Source organism: Branchiostoma belcheri, unplaced genomic scaffold (genome assembly GCF_001625305.1).
Source record: "Branchiostoma belcheri isolate BF01 breed outbred unplaced genomic scaffold, Haploidv18h27 scaffold79, whole genome shotgun sequence".
Lineage (NCBI taxonomy): Eukaryota > Metazoa > Chordata > Leptocardii > Amphioxiformes > Branchiostomatidae > Branchiostoma > Branchiostoma belcheri.
Genome location: NW_017804453.1, coordinates 255,953 through 272,156, shown reverse-complemented (window position 1 = coordinate 272,156; position 16,204 = coordinate 255,953). Strand labels below are relative to the sequence as shown.

General features: G+C 38.7%; 2 protein-coding genes across 3 annotated transcripts; both read left to right on the top strand.

The window, feature by feature from the left end:
- The first annotated feature begins 115 nt into the window (after positions 1-115).
- On the top strand, positions 116-4,031 carry LOC109485949 (poly(U)-specific endoribonuclease-B-like). The gene is made up of 7 exons (XM_019789653.1): positions 116-751; positions 1,746-1,839; positions 2,118-2,226; positions 2,651-2,800; positions 3,106-3,190; positions 3,367-3,505; positions 3,734-4,031. Exons 1-7 carry the CDS (start codon positions 510-512, stop codon positions 3,965-3,967), a joined length of 1,053 nt encoding a protein of 350 aa, XP_019645212.1. The 5' UTR covers positions 116-509; the 3' UTR covers positions 3,968-4,031.
- Positions 4,032-5,749: 1,718 nt separating this feature from the next.
- LOC109485882 (ethanolaminephosphotransferase 1-like) lies at positions 5,750-11,869 on the top strand. 2 transcript variants are annotated; one of them, XM_019789552.1, is made up of 10 exons: positions 5,750-5,842; positions 6,788-6,856; positions 7,443-7,635; positions 7,787-8,052; positions 8,298-8,406; positions 9,374-9,422; positions 9,666-9,846; positions 10,030-10,212; positions 10,628-10,676; positions 11,233-11,869. In XM_019789552.1, exons 1-10 carry the CDS (start codon positions 5,789-5,791, stop codon positions 11,256-11,258), a joined length of 1,179 nt encoding a protein of 392 aa, XP_019645111.1. In that variant the 5' UTR covers positions 5,750-5,788; the 3' UTR covers positions 11,259-11,869. The 2 variants fall into 2 exon arrangements, with proteins under 2 accessions (XP_019645111.1, XP_019645112.1); XM_019789553.1 differs by lacking the exon at positions 10,628-10,676.
- The last annotated feature ends 4,335 nt before the right edge of the window (positions 11,870-16,204 follow it).

Sequence of the window (16,204 nt, the reverse complement as noted above, 5' to 3'; positions counted from 1 at the left end):
TTGCTCTGTTTAGAACTTTTCCACTCAGGAGAGGAGAATCAGTTACTGTTTAAAGCCCTTCAAGCTTTAATTTCTAAAGAATTATATGGGATATTGCACATTTCAGTGATTTATACCATTTTCCTTGTATGTAACATTAATAATTTTGATGCCCTTTTTGCTGTAGGATTTTTTAACCACTTTGGTTCCAGCAAAACTGATGCAGTCACATTTGCATTCCCCTCATTTATCAATGGTCCACCCCCTGTAGAGCTGCTAATCTTCTTTCCCCCAGGCAACATTCTTTCTCTACTCTTGTTGCTACAGCTGTTACGCATTACTAAACCTGATAATTGAAGGCTGGCCAACCCCCACCCCAGGCTAACAGTGATTCTCCCCATTTCTTTTGACAGGTGACCTAACCCTTGACCCTTGACATGGAAGTTGACATCATCTGGTAGTAGCATCCTGTCTTTGTCTAGTGGGTGTTGGTTCATACTTTTCTTCTTTCTATCTAACTTTCTTCCAACATGGCTAATGTAGTAGCTGCTTTATGCCAGGCCTGTTTTGGGGCTAATGAAGAAGACCAGCCTCCAGGCAACAAATATGTCGTCGATCCAACACCAGAGGATAACAGGATCCAGCGGGATCAGCCTGAGGAGCCAAGAGATGATCGTGAAAGTGAGGATCAAGGTCAGGAGAGAGAGGGTGATAGCATGCCCATAGAAGATCCAGATCCTGTCCAAGATGTAGTAGTCGACCCAGCCATTAGGTACTTACTATGGTGCAGCACACAGGCTCAGCTAAACTGGGACTGATGCACACATATGTACTCAGCACTGAACCTCACATTTAACATCTATGAACTAACAACTTCAGCTTTGTTTTCAGTTGATATGAATCTTTTGCAGTGTTTTTTTTTTTTACCTTTCTCAAGGTTTTAACTGTTGTGTATTTCTCTTCCATGGTGTTTATTACAATGAACTGAGTGTAGTGTAATCCTTCCACTGTCATCCTCTATGGTACTTGAAATTATATCATTTTATTCAATCTTCCACTCTGTGCCTATTCTGTCCTGTTCTTCCTCTTCACAGTATTTGAATTGGCACCATGGGTGTCACAGTTCAATGACTGTAGATCACTGTACAGCTGTGCTGATAATTCACCACTGTTGTCTTGTCACCTGTATATCACCTCTATAATGTACATTTGGCAACAGCTGTACATATGACTACCTACCGGTACAGGCAGAAGACAGCAAAGACGGTGTCCTTTGCCCACGTACTAGTTGTCTCAACATTTATGCCAATATCAAATTTCAGGAATCCCTTCATAATCTCCTAGATACAAACCAACATTGACTGTTATCATCCCAAAATTAGATTTTGGTACATTTGCCATGTTTAGCCATTGTATTATATAACAACATAGCCTGGTATCCCCAGTGGTCAATGAGGTTGGGAAAACGTATGAATACCTCAGTACCACTGGTCATTAAATCTTGAATGTAGAACAGTATGGTTGATGATATGTGCTAGCATGTCTGGAATCAGAATCCAGCATTACCAAATTCAGCCTGCCTAAGATAGACACACCTGTCAAGCATATTTGATTGTAAAAGAGACAGCCCTATACTATATGTGCCGACACCCCTATGTTCTGACATAGGGTTGGGTTCTGGTTGTTGGAACCTAGTTTAAGTCATTGGAACATAGGGGTGCTATAATTCAATTTGTAACATAACATCCTTGTTTGACTCAATCCAGTTATGATGACAGCCTGTCAGGGATCTGTACCAGGCTTTGGGAACTGGACACCAACAGACTACAGCCTGGCAGGGACTATGAAATTGACACCCAAGTAAGTAAACCACAAATGCAGGCTCAAGAATGAAAACTCACAGATCATATTTGACATACAAAGAATTACAGCTTTCCCAGTCACTGATGAAAGATAGTGGAGCTACCTAAAACATCTGACTATTATTAATGTATTATGTCCTATTATCAAAGAAGTTGTACCAGAGAATGTACTTTGTCTTATGGTAATCATTATTTACTAAGGGTTATAGGGAATTTATTATTACACTAATGGTAATGATCAGTACATAGATATAAACTGAATGTTTGTTTTGTCAGGGCCGTGCCAGGTATGTGGAGAAAGGAGGAACCCCAAAGGACATGGCCAGGGACCCTCTGTTTGCCTGGGTGGATGAGGATAAACTGCACAGTATACCTACATTCAAAGGTACGTTCAGCCTTTGGCCTTGTATAGAAGATCTACAAAGTCATGTACATTGAAACTTCTTCTGGCAAAGGTTTTGTATTTAGTAGTATAACTGGCCCTTGATGTAAAACACCAGTTTTGCAACTGGTTACAATGTATATTACACTGAACGATCTATCACACCTAACATTTGCAAATCTAACTACACACTATCTGAGGATGCCCTACTGTTCCCGGTGGTAGCGAGTACCACTCTATGATAACTCTAGAATAAAACAAATTTTGTAAAACTCCTAGGTTGATAACTCTGGTACTAGCAGTGGCATGACTATGTTTTGTTTTGAGCTGGTATACCATTTAATACATTGTAGGTGCATTGTACATGTTCATCTTGTAGTTGGTACATCCACCAGTTTACTAGTCTGATGGTTGTATCTATCTTTAGCCTTTATCTCCCTGCTGGACAACTACTCCCACAAAGTTGGGGAGTCAGAGGAGGTCACAGCTGAAGAGGAGGAGGAGAACTGGACCTTCTTGAATGCCTGTCTGGAAACAGATGTCTTTCAGGAGGCACACAAGTACCTGGCTGGGAAAGGTGGGTGGGGTGGCTTGTCCAGTATGCACTGTTAATTAGCCAGTATGTGCAATGACTGTTTTTTTTTTTAGTTTATTGCAAATTGAAAAGACAAACAACACTTAAACATGTGACTAATGTAGATACTAGTTTAGATGCTGACTATAAATTCTAGCTTGTTGGGTTTGACTTCTTTTTCTAAAAGAGTCCCAAAAGATAAAAGGTCCCAAGTTTTCTGTAAAATGTGGGTTCTGTGATGTTGAGAGACGAGTTTTCTTTTTGTCTGTAAACCTGGAAATATGATGCTGAAATTTGACTTCTTGCAGACTTGGTACCAGAGGATGAGGAAGGCTTCAAGCAGAGGCTGTATGATCTGTGGTTCAAGCTGTACTCCAGGACAAGAGGAAGGATGTAGGTGTCTCTATTGTCTGCCAGTCACATTTCAAACTTCCTCACCCAAAAATGAACCTGTACATAGACAGCCCTCCCTTATGTGATGATTTTGATTCTGATTGCTTTCCATTTTATGAAGCAATGAAATTTTTATCTTCTGTCTGTGTAACAGATTTTCTTATTTTGTCATACAGGGATTCTTCAGGATTTGAACATGTGTTTGTGGGAGAGACCAGAGGCAGGAACAAGGAAGTGACTGGTCTCCACAACTGGGTCCAATTCTACCTTCAAGAGAAGAAAGGAAGCATTGACTACACTGGCTTTAAAAGCAGGGTATGTAGCTGGGCAGTGGTAACTGTATCTTGTATGTATGGTAACTGTATTATGCATCACCACGGTCATATGCCTCTGGTCAACCATTGGGGCACCACAGATACTCTGTGTAACCACTTTCCTCCAACCTTCCCTGTTTCCTGCTATCTGGAGGTACATTGCAAAACCTCCAAACCAACAGTCATGCAACATCATTTTCAAATTGTCATTTGTCACTGTTTTCTCCAGGGTACAGATAACTACGACCAGTTGATCACCATCCAGTTCACCTGGAATGGCAACGTGAAGCCAGTAGGTAGTTCCTTCATCGGAACCAGCCCAGAGTTTGAACTCGCACTTTACACAGTGTGTTTCCTGGTTGGTGACGGGAAGGACAGACTCAGCCTTGCAGATTACGATGTCGATGTTGTAACACACCGCTTTGGGCGCTACATAGGGACCAGCTACCCAATGGCAAAATAGAGTCGGGAATTGTAACAGTTAAGGTCATGAACCAACATTGTACCAAATAGAGATGAAACAGCAATAAAGTAGAAAACTAGATTTTGCTTTCATACTCTTCAGTAGGAAGAATTGTCAATGCTGACTGGCCTGAAAAAGATCCAGTGCATGTGTAGACACTGATTCTTGATATATTGTGACTGCTGAAATTGCATAGTCATATTCCTTATGTCTGTCATTTCTTCTATTCTGTCCCGTCAAACAGTGAAAACAAGATGGACAATACTACCAGTAGTAACATTACCTTTACTACAGCAGCTTAATTTAGTGAAAACCTGAAGTTCCTTCCTGTGCTTATTTTCTTCCTCTTGGTCATAGCAGTAATGATATGACAAGGACATTATTATTTACATGTACACATGTGTTTGCATCGGTCAAAGATGTTAATGTAACAATTGAGTAATAGATATAACTGCCTCACTAGAAAAGTATTTATGTGACAGTGAACTGTCCTGGTAGATAATGACCCTGTTTTGTTGCAGTACTATTGCAAATGTACATCCATTTAAATTCATAAGGTGCACCGTCCAGTGAAGTACTAGTATAAGAAGTACAGATAGATTGGTTTCATTTTGGTCATTCAAAGTAAAAGAAAAACAGATCAGAAAAAAAATTTAGTACCATTGTTGCAAAAGTTATATGTATATTCACTAACATAATATTTATCACTGCCTCATTTTGTCACCTAACTTATGACATATTGTTGCTATGATTTTATATACGCAATGAGGTTTAAACAAATGGTAATGCATGCAAAGCACTCTACATAGGTATATTAAATGAAGCTGATTAAAATACACTTCATTTTTAAGAAGTCTCAGTCTTGAGTAGTCAGAAATGGTTGTCTTCTTCCAAAAATCATGTCAATTCCTCAAGTGGTTCTTGATTTATCCTCCTTGAAATATTTTCAAAAAAACACCCCTGCAGTTCCAGAGCAAGCTGCTACTGGGCCCAAACTCATGACACCACACTTGCGCAGCACAAGAGCTACCTATCATCCAGATTTCGAGCCCCTAACATGTCTAGATCATGAGATATAAAAACTGGAAGTTCTGCTGCAGTACGATAACAAGCTGTCAGGGGCCAAAATCTAATCATTTCTACTATTCTAGGTCTCATTTAAACCTATCCACCTACCAAATATCAAGACAATCCATTTAAGCCTTCTCGAGTTATCGTGTCTACAGACACAAACACACTAAGACTACGCTGAAAACATAACCCTCTTGGCAAAGCTTCGCGAAGGTAATAAAAGTGATCTGCCCAATCAGGAATGCCCTTGGCCCAACCCAACCCTTGCCCAACCTGTCCCTGCCAAACCTCCTTGGCCAAACATACGTGACATACCAAATCATGAATGATGATACCACCTAGCCTGGAGGCGTACCTCTTAGCAGGTAAAAGCTTGGGTAAACTAGCTTACATGTACTAGTACTTGTCCCTGGCTAGATGCCACATACGTTAGCAAATCCTCCTCGTGGGAAAACCTACTCGTGCAATACCAAAACATCACACATCTGCTTGGAGGTCATTTCAGTGACAGCTTGTCGACCTTTATCCTTAGGCGTCTTATGTATCCAAATATTGTGCCTGTCTATACTTTATCTACATCCAACGTAACGTTAGTTATTACCGTTACACACACAAAATTGACTTCAAGTTAATATATGAACATTTTTCTTCTGTCTAATACACTGTGATGTACATTCGCACTAATTTTGGGAAAGAAATTACCGGCGACAATTCAGTCACGAAGGACAGCCCGATTCAGTGCCATTGAAAATGGCGACGAGCTATCTCACTGATGAGCAAATAGCGGGTTTCGATCGTTACAAGGTGAGTACTTTGGCCTGATGAACTGTTTCTTACCCGTGGTTCCAGTAGGCAGCAAGTCCCCGTTCTTATGATAACGTGAAAGGTAAAAATAGTAGAGTTTAGAGAGGACTGATGGCCAAAACAAGCCGTGTCCACGTGCTTGTCATCATAATGGCTTGGGGTCATGCCGGGTGCTTTGTGCTGTACCTTGTCCTCAAAGTTCGATGTCCTTACTGGACAGAAATCCTTCGATGGTTCGCTGAATGTGATAAAATGATCTTGTTTCTTAAAGTGAGGTCTGCATCTAACAAACATTGACGGCTTGTATTACATCATTTACATACATGTCAGCCCTACCCCCCCTCCCTACGTTCATAAACTGAATGCTCCCCTTTTCCAGAGACACGTGCTTTCATGAATCACGTTAGCACTGGGATAGCTTTGCACCCAGGGACAACCTGCACACACCATTACAGAAAGAAACGAGAATCAATGATCTCAAATTATAGTCATACCCCCTGAAATATTTTTGGCACATGTGTTTGAACAAGAAATCAAAGATGCCTTAATAATAAGTGTGAATTTCTTGTTTTACCGGTATTCATTATTGTAAATTTTTCACTTATTTTGTGGAGTTAGAATTAATTTTAACTCCATGTTTTGTGTATGAATTTTCCCACTAGCTCCCATAGGTCAACAGATATACATGTATAGCAGAAATAGCAGGAAATGCATTGACAGGAAAGGAAAAGACAGGAATGGAGATTTTTCTATCATCTTTTTGGGACCTTTGTCAGTCTCCCCAACTACCTGGCATATAATGTTACATGTATCGAAATAAGTACATGTACAGAAACAGACACCCTCAAAACAAATCCCCCTACATAAGAGGTAAAGATCATGAGAAAGCTATGTAAGTAATGAACATGATTGATATTTTGATGATCACATATGTTTTCCTTTCAGTACTGCTCAGTGGACACCTCCCCTCTCTCCAACTATGTAATGCACCCATTCTGGAATGCTGTAGTAAAGGTAAGAGATTATTTTCCAAAAGGATGATTATTACAAAATGAAATGTGAAATAGCAGTGACCTGACTTGTAATTAGCTTGTTGGTGAGAGGTCTAAATCCTAGATTTCCGGAACGGTAGAACCAGGCATCACAGTTGAGAGGTGTCACTAATATATATAATGGTTACATGTACTGTATTAGCAGTGACCAACGGCTGGTGAGGGCACAATGACATGATATAATTTTACATATGGTAGATTAAGGGCAGGTCTAGTCATCTCAAATATTTGTTTCACACTTTAAGGGAATAAAACCTCTTATCTTGAGTCTTGTCATGATCAAACTCAAATATTGACACTCTAGGCACGACTGAGACCAAGCCGTATGTTTGCATCACACCCACATGCACAGTTAGAAAGATTAACTGCTTACGGGTATTCTCTGTCAGACTATGACTAACTGTGCAACTAACTGACTAACAATAAGAAGGCTCATTCCTAGTAATAGTCCATAATAGAGATAAAAGTCCAAAATCAAACAAGTATTGTAATGTCCATGCTATTCAAATATCTTAGTACTGATACTTGTGTTTGATTTTTGTGTGAAGCGACTTCCAAGATGGTTGGCCCCAAACCTGATGACCTTTATGGGATTCCTCCTGCTCATCTTCAACTTTGTCCTGCTGACCTGGTATGACCCCCAGTTTCGTGCGTCCAGCTCTCAGCACCCTGATGACCCACTGGTGCCGAACTGGGCCTGGTTGGTGTGTGGCTTTGCACACTTTCTCTCACATACACTTGGTGAGTGGTTGTATCACTGCCCTTACCCATGCAGACCATACCTATACATCCCCTAGGGTCTTGATCTGAAATTTGCCACCTTACATAGCTCCAGAACATGTAAAAAAGAAACATGTATTTTGTCTTACAACTATTTCTTGGCACTTTACAGATGGGTGTGATGGCAAGCAGGCGCGGCGTACAGGGTCCTCCTCCCCGCTAGGAGAACTGTTTGATCACGGTCTCGACTCCTGGGCCACCATGTTCTTCCCCACCGCCGTCTACTCCATGTTTGGGCGTGGCACGGAGTACGGCATCACAGTGACACAGATGTACATGGTAGTGTGGGTGGTGATGATCGGCTTCATTATGACTCACTGGGAAAAGTACAACACAGGCACCCTGTTTCTACCATGGGGCTACGACATGAGCCAAGTGGTAGGTGGCTTTTTTACCTCCATGTACGGAGGTAAAAAAAGGTTTTGTATGCACTAGAGTTCCTGGTTGATTACGATGAAAAAATCTGAAAAAGGAAAAATTCTTAGTAAAGGGAATGTAAAAAAAGCTTAGTAGAAAATTTTCTATTTGTAAAAAACAAATAAACATACAGTAGGGTTAATTTATATATCTTGTGCCAAAGTTGACGGCTGATATATGTAATCTTTATTTCTGTATTTTTCCAGGCAATGTTTGTGATGTACATAGCAGCGTTCTTCTGTGGCCAGGACCTGTGGCGGACACACCTACCCCTGGGACTGCGCTTCCACTATCTGTTCCTGTTCAGCTTCTACGGTATGTGGGAAGGACAGAGGTCAACTTCCCAGGATAACACCACTTTCCCAAATGTTGTTGTTAACAGAGTGCTGTCCTTTTCCTTTCTTTTCTATTCTTTTAAAGCAATGCATGAGGGTGCGAGGTCTGGCTGTTCAAGAGAATCTAGCATTTATAATGAAAATGAAATTGAGTTATGTTCTTCAAATATATGTGTGGTGTATGTTTTGCTTTGCTTTTTCTTTCTAAATGTCTTGATTTAAAGTGCAGCACTGCCCACATTTTCCTTTCTGCCTTCTCTAGATGTTTAGTCATCAACACATAACAGCTGATAGATGTACATGTATGCAAATCAACCCTGTCTTTTTGTTTTTAGAATTCTTTATTACAAACTTTGTTGTTGGGTTTCCCTATGGTTTTACAATGTACATGTAATGTGCTTTAGTAGAATCAGCTAGATAACGAATGTCACCTAGTTGCACAGGTGGAATAGTGCATGATTTAGTTCGAGCATAGCTTGTATATTGCGGGTGCTTTTGTGGTGTTGGCTGCTTCAATGATCAACACTCTCTGCAACAAACTGGGAAACTTGTGTCAGGGCCCAACTTTATTGATTGTTGACTATTATCTGTCTTGTCCACATGTTGTACTGGAGGTGATCAGAAATGTTGTGACAGTGCACCAAGTATCATCTGACTTTTTTTGATAACTATATTATGATATTAGGTCTATTATGACCTTTTGGATTGTAAGGTATAAAGGTAATTGATTAGGTCCATTATGGAAAGTGTACTTTCTCTGGCTTTCAGCTGCAAAATATCTAAGCTGACCTAACCTCAAATTTAGATGCACAGGAATAATGTGGTTGTATTAAGTGGAATGTGAAAAGCTAATTACAAACCTTACTGCCTACTTTAATGCACGAATGTTCAATTTTTAGCCCTGCTTCTATTTTGTCTCACCTGTTTATATTAATGTTCTTATCCAGGTGGGTTTTTGTTCATCAGCCTGCCACACACTATACGTAACCTGTACAGGTGAGTGACTTAGCACCTATAGTGTTGTCATTGTATTGTAAGAGAGAAACACTCAGGTTTGTGGGATTGTTACTTGATCATCATTATATTTTTCATTAGGAAGATATTGTACGTCAGTACATTTTCCGTATACTTCACACAGGGATTTACATTCTCAAAAGCTTTAACTTTCATTGTAACATATTTTATGTTTCTCTTTTAAGATCCTAACCTTACTACCGGGTCTGTTACTTTTTATCTCAGATCAACATCAGAAGGAACAGGCAGAAATCTGTCCCTATATGAAGGGATGCTCCCCCTCCTGTCACCTGCACTACTGTTTCTTCTCTGTGTGGTCTGGCTCATAATGTCTCCCACAGACATCATGGAACAACAGCCTCGTCTCTTCTACTTCATGTCTGGGACAGTTTTCGCAAATATAGCCGTAAGTCATGTTAATTTTTCTTAATCATTCCACTGGATATTTTTGGAAGTATTGCTTTTGGTGGCACTGGGTTTGGGGGCAGTTTGTATGTATCAAATTTTGAGCCCTGCCGTTATTAAATCCCTGATGATAACAGAATGTATGTTACATGATACACCAATGTTGGGTCTCCTGTTTCCTCAGTGTCGGTTAATCATAGCCCAGATGAGTAACACCAGATGTGAAGGGGTGAACGCCCTCCTCTGGCCGCTGATGGTGATCGTTGTGGGGGTGTGCATGGCGCCACTCGGACAGTGGGAACTGGTGCTGCTGATTGGCTACACAGTCATGGTCACTCTGCTGCATATCCACTTTGGTGTCTGTGTGGTAAGTTGAAGAAAGTATCTGTGAGTGAACATGAGAGCAGCTAACACAACCCCATGGGGAGAGAAACAAAACCAAGTTTGTAAACAATAGACATTGTGTCAGAAGTCAAGTCACCTTGTGTACTGTCCCTTGTCTTCCGTCATAACCTCCATAAAACCTTTTTATTCACTAATTTCACACACTTAACATATTCTGTATATTAATTATCTACTTGTGACCAAGCCTTCTACAATTGGTATCTATTTGTGGTGAGATATTGTCTTGTTGACAATATTATTATGCTCACCTGTGAAAATAGAAAACACAGTGTCATGGAAACTTTACCAGAAGGACATATTATGACATTGATTGTCCAATTGCAAGTTTGATTTTTAGTTTTTTTGGATCCCTGATTTCTTTTGCCTTCCAATTGCAGGTACAACAGATGGCTGATCATTTTCAGATCAATGTGTTCTCAATCCCAGGCTGGTTACACTTTTCATTCCTTCTTATTGTTTCTAACCTCAAGTCCATAATCAGTTGTCATTATACAAATACCAACAGTCACACCAAATAGGGTACTAGTATCAGGCTTTTCCTTCTTAAAGAGGAATTGTTAGGTCTGAAAGACAAAAAAAATTTTCCAACTATTACCACTGACCTCTCTTAATGCACATTTACATGTGGTGAACTGATTTTGAAGAAAATTTCTAGACAAGTGTATATTTTTACAAGTGCAAAAGATTTAAGACTTCATATTTTTGTTGCAATGATTTGTAATTTGTATATATTTGGTGTGACCTGTCATAGGGAAATTTGTCTGTTTTCTGTATTGTTACTAACTCCACTGTTCTTAATGTTCTTGAGCCTATTCAACTTGCTCAACCCATGCACTTAACCTCCTTAATTCTGCTTTTCAGTGGTAATGTCGTAAGTGCTCCTTTAAGCAGCCATTGTTGCTTTAAGTTGGTATGTCAACATTTATCTGGATATTGTGTTGTCTTCTAAAGGTTAACTATATTCTTTTTTTGTGTGTTACAGGTAGTCCAGATGGCAGACCACTTTAACATCAACATCTTCACCTTGAAAAAACAAGAAGATTGACCATCAAGTGCAGACTGTTAGATGTACCTGCTAATGATCTGTGGTGTCATGTTATATAGCAATGTGTCATTGTAATGTCTGTGGATAACTTGTAGTCTGATGGTGTCTCCATTGGTGAGTGGAACCCCTAACAAGCAAGCTGTCTTGTAGCCAAGCTGTATGTGAATATACTCTAGCTTTTAAATGAGATTTTGTTGATTAGGCCTGGAGGGTATGCCATCAGAATACTCTAAATACTGAAACTTTTGCAGTCAGTGGTTTTATTTTTGCAGTTTCACTGTAACCCCAGGCCTCCACCATGCCACTGCAAATACAGTATATCTTCTTGTATAACTACTGTACTACAGCATTGTTTTAGCCATGAATTCAAAACACTGTGAACACATCTCCCTTTCTCTCCTAGTATAAAAAGTTTCAGTATTTACTGTATGTCTAGCAGGGGTCATAATGAAGGAGTTGAGGCATTCCCAGGCCAGGATTGATAACCCCTGGCAACTGTTGATTGCACTCGATTGAATTCAGGATGATCTGGTGGACCCTACAATGCTTCACTCTGAGAATCAAAAAATTTAAGGCAATTCACGGCGGTCTGTCACTACGGTATTCTTTCCCATTGCTAGGCGCGTTCTAAAAGGTATCGGGTTACAAGACGCTATTTTGGCCTATTTTGGCCTACCAGTAAAACACTTGAAAATAAACAAAAAGGATTTAATGGTAAATTTCGTCAAATCAAAATGAAATTATTGCCTTAACATCCTTTTAATATTAGCTGTTTATGTTAAATCATTGATTTTTCAAAATTTCACTCCGAAAGACGATTTGTTTCGGGTTTCCGACCACAAGTCATGTCATGTTTTTAGGCAAACATCGTTTTAACCTGGCTACGTATATTACCCCAGATTCCCGATTTTTATATTTTTCGACGACTAGGAATAAGATCAAAAATCGTGTTTTAGGGATTTTTTAATTTCTGATTTTAAGTCTAGTTTTTGTCGACATATTGGTGAAAAAATGATCTTTTTTTACATTTTTCGCACTAAATTACCCATAATTCAAGATTGAGGCCATTTTTCAAAAATCCCTAAAACACGATTTTCGGGACAACCGTTACGGTCATTTTGAGCCGTGAATGGGGTATGCTTGACTTTCCGTGCTTGCAGGTTAAAACGAGTTTTGCAGACATGTCAAGTCGACCAAAAGTCTGCATTGTGTTATTCGTACTGGCGTAAAGAATCATTACAGTATTCAAGGTCACCCAAGGATACGACATTAGCTTCGCTACATGTTACATGTCCACAAAAAATGATAGCGGACATATACTGTCCAGGAAACTGTTTGTATCTATAGAAAAGTGTGTTTTTTTTAATCTGTTGCACGGCACAGAGACAGAAGGGCTTGTTTTGCCGCTTTACTGTAAATGACCGCAGGTGACCCCGAAATAGAACGCGGGTTCGATTCGAATCGCCCAGATCGAACACAGTTCGGGTTCTATGGCATGTGGGAACTTTGCAACCCAGATTTTACCACCGTGATTAGCTATGGTTGATTGTGCCCTTTATTCAGCCTTGCATGTTCGTATTTTACTCAGGAGAATCAATGTAAGTGTTCAGTATGAGATAACATGTATGGCAGTGATGACCAAGTAACAAGGTACATTTATAACTAACTTGTAATTAGTTTATTTCTAATCATACTGGTTGTACATATTTCATTCCCTGCAGCAGTGATGTGGCTTACTAGTATATTCTGATGGCATATCAATTTTAATTGTACTCTGTTTCTTGTGGTTAACCTCTGTATACTACATTTTTTGTAGATAGAGACTTGCTTTGTTGGGGTTGTTATTATCAGAATTGGACACTTCCAAGAAATCCGTACTTGCCACAAATAATAGTAAAGATTGTCATTATGGCTACATTATTGTCATAGCAAGGACAGTACCTTAAGGGTGGTTAGAATGAACACTGGTCAACTTACAGCTTAAACTGCCTGTTGTCAATGAAAACAAATTGAAGACATTATTGACAGTTAAAGACACATTGAAGGACAAATGTCCACTTGGCTCATGTCGTACAGCATGGAACGTAACACGCCCACATACATGTAAACCAGTGTTTATCTGCCCATCCAGGCCACTGCTCAAATCTAGGACACAGCATTAACTTTTCAGGTGGCCAGTTATGCACAGTGTTGCTTGGAATAACAGTAGAGAAAAATAGTTGATTTTTTTTTAGATTGACCAGTATTACTGGTATGATTATCTAGAATTTTGTAATGTAGGTTATAAATTCAACCTGCAGGATAGTTCACAGTAGGAAGCACTTGCTTATTGCTCTTGCTCAGGGCAAGGTACTGGGAGATCTTCCTTTGTGTAGTGTAATCTAAAATAGTGATTCTGACCAAAGTACATGTATAGTAAGAACAGTGCCCCTCATACATGTACAATGTAGTAAATCAGTGATTTTGAAGTCAGAGAAAAATAGCAGCATTATGATTATTAAGATGTGCCAATAATGTCTCTGTATACGTTGTAGTTGTTATGTATCTTAGAACTTTTAAAAATTCACTTGCTTGTTTTTTGCTATCTGTGAATACAAATTTCATTTTGAATGATTTATGTGCAATTTTGTTTATTTGATTGTGTCATACTGATCATAGAATTTAGGTTTAGTAAGATATGTTGAAATGCTGCTGTTTTTTCTTTGCTGCTAAATACTACCAAAGTATCTGTTACAAGTATCTGAAAGACTCCTGGAGAAGGGAAAAGGAAATAAGCTACAAAACTGTATGTCTGTAACTATTACACCATTAGACTAAGTAGTGATTGTGCAAACCTGTTAACATTATTGAATGTTGGAAACTCTACTCTCTTGTACACTTTCCCTTCTCTAATGGCAGTTGACACATGCACAGTTGGAACCATGCCCCCACATTGTCACCACCATGACACCTGTTTCTGGAACAGATGTTGATTCTAAGAACAAGTTGTTTCATGTACCTTATCAGTTACTATGGGGCGTGACATTCCTGCTAGTAAAACTGCCAGGCTTGGACGTCATTGGTAGCCATCAATTATGATCTGAATATAACTTTATTTATTTCAATCATAATCTGAACATTGCTTTGTTTCAAACTGAATTACAATCAAGTTCAGAATATAGATCCTACCTAGAAACATTGTAGTTGTTAAGACCACTATAATTATTGTTACTATACCAAAAAGATGACCCTCCTTGTCCAAATTTCACCTCATGCTTTTATAATTTTTATGTTACATTGATTTACTCAGGTAATTTATTCAGTCACAACTAATTGTGTGAATATCACCTTACTTGCACAATGTCTCAACATCTTTTCTTTTTCATGTGATACCAAACATGACAGACAACTCGAACTACAAATTAGTACAATCAGTTGTGTTTAAAACAATACTTTTGTGATTAAAGTCAGTGGCCCATTAGCTGTTTCCCCAGATAATGCAAAATGTTATTGAATGATCCTCTTTTTATTGAAAAAACAGTTCATTGTAGATTTAACAATGTGTGATGTGTTGTCTGTAACATTCTGGAAATGCATGATTGTATTGATTCGAACACTGGTCATCAAATGCTAACTTTACATTCCAGAAGTATGAGTGATGTATAGGTTGGTTTCTTTTAACATAATGTTAACATATTTTTATTAATTCCTACAGTGTGTCAATCATTTTCGTGTAGTTGCATAAACATGAATGTATTTTTATAGAGGAAAGTTAGTTTCAGTATCCAAATGTAGAAATTGCTGTGTTTGTTTTGGAGGATTTAATAAATGAAATGAAGATTGTAATTTAGTACTATCCCATGTACCTATACATTTATTTTTCCGTGCTGTATATTGTAATAATCATAACTCTCTATAATCTCTCCAACCAGCAAACAATGAAGACATGCCTATTCTGCAGGTGCTAATACATGTACTGTAAGTATATGTGCCCCCCTCCCCCACCTATTCCTGAATCAAAGAGATGAGTAGCAAATGAAATACTGACAGTGTCGTAGTCTGTAATATATTGATGTCTTGTGTGTCTAGAAAATCTGTTAAAAGTTGTGTGAAGTCAATATATGTGGAAATGGTTGTACAATGTACAAACCAGGTCGTGTTCATAATTGTGTGATGCACATGACTGTTGACATTGAAAGGTGCAACTTGTATTATCAGAGAAAATCAGTAGACACTCTACATCTGCATCAACCAACTCTCTGAACCTTTACTTAGTATGTTCAAATATTCATAGAAAACCAAGATAACAAAACTTTTAACAAAAGTTTCATGATTTTAAGATATATCATTTTGGAGTTACTTGTTTACAAAGCCTGAGGAAAGAACATTGATGAATTATTGGAATTAGGAAATATGTCCCAACATACAATGTTATATCACGCAAGAACGGTAATGTGAAAAAAACACTGTCCATTAACATGTGTGTTTGCAGAATCTTTGTCCTTGCAAATGTCTGCCTGTGTTCATAGTGTTTAATGTGCAATTTTAAATGTTACTAGTTAAATGTAGTGAACAATAAAAATTCAGTCATGTTGTGAAAAATGTTACTATTCATTCTTTTTCTATCTGTTGTAAAATCAACCATCGTTTCATCAGTTTGTTGTTGAAAATTCTAGGTTTCATGAAGTGAAAAAAAAAAACGTTTTCAGGGTGTCCTATAGCAAGAAATACTGTCTTTTCTGTCCCTGTGCAAGGTCAAATTTGCTCCCGTATTTCTTTTGTCTATCATCAAACATGTTTTCGCTCATTTCGACTTTCTTTACAAAAGGAAATTATTACGTTTTATCTGTGCCTGTGGACGGTTTTAGTTGTCTTCACCACATAATAATCCAAAAGATGTTAAATCTAGGCGAGAGGTCATAGCAGTGGC

What these genes read in the sequence shown, in the direction of transcription:
- LOC109485949 (XM_019789653.1), top strand. Translation starts at nt 510, where the DNA reads ATGGCTAATGTAGTAGCTGCTTTATGCCAGGCCTGTTTTGGGGCTAAT. An exon ending in CAGTATACCTACATTCAAAG is followed by an intron (nt 2,227 to 2,650) that starts GTACGTTCAGCC and finishes ATCTATCTTTAG; the next exon opens with CCTTTATCTCCCTGCTGGAC. An exon ending in ACACTGGCTTTAAAAGCAGG is followed by an intron (nt 3,506 to 3,733) that starts GTATGTAGCTGG and finishes TGTTTTCTCCAG; the next exon opens with GGTACAGATAACTACGACCA.
- LOC109485882 (XM_019789552.1), top strand. Translation starts at nt 5,789, where the DNA reads ATGGCGACGAGCTATCTCACTGATGAGCAAATAGCGGGTTTCGATCGT. An exon ending in TCTGGAATGCTGTAGTAAAG is followed by an intron (nt 6,857 to 7,442) that starts GTAAGAGATTAT and finishes TTTTGTGTGAAG; the next exon opens with CGACTTCCAAGATGGTTGGC. An exon ending in TCCACTTTGGTGTCTGTGTG is followed by an intron (nt 10,213 to 10,627) that starts GTAAGTTGAAGA and finishes TTCCAATTGCAG; the next exon opens with GTACAACAGATGGCTGATCA.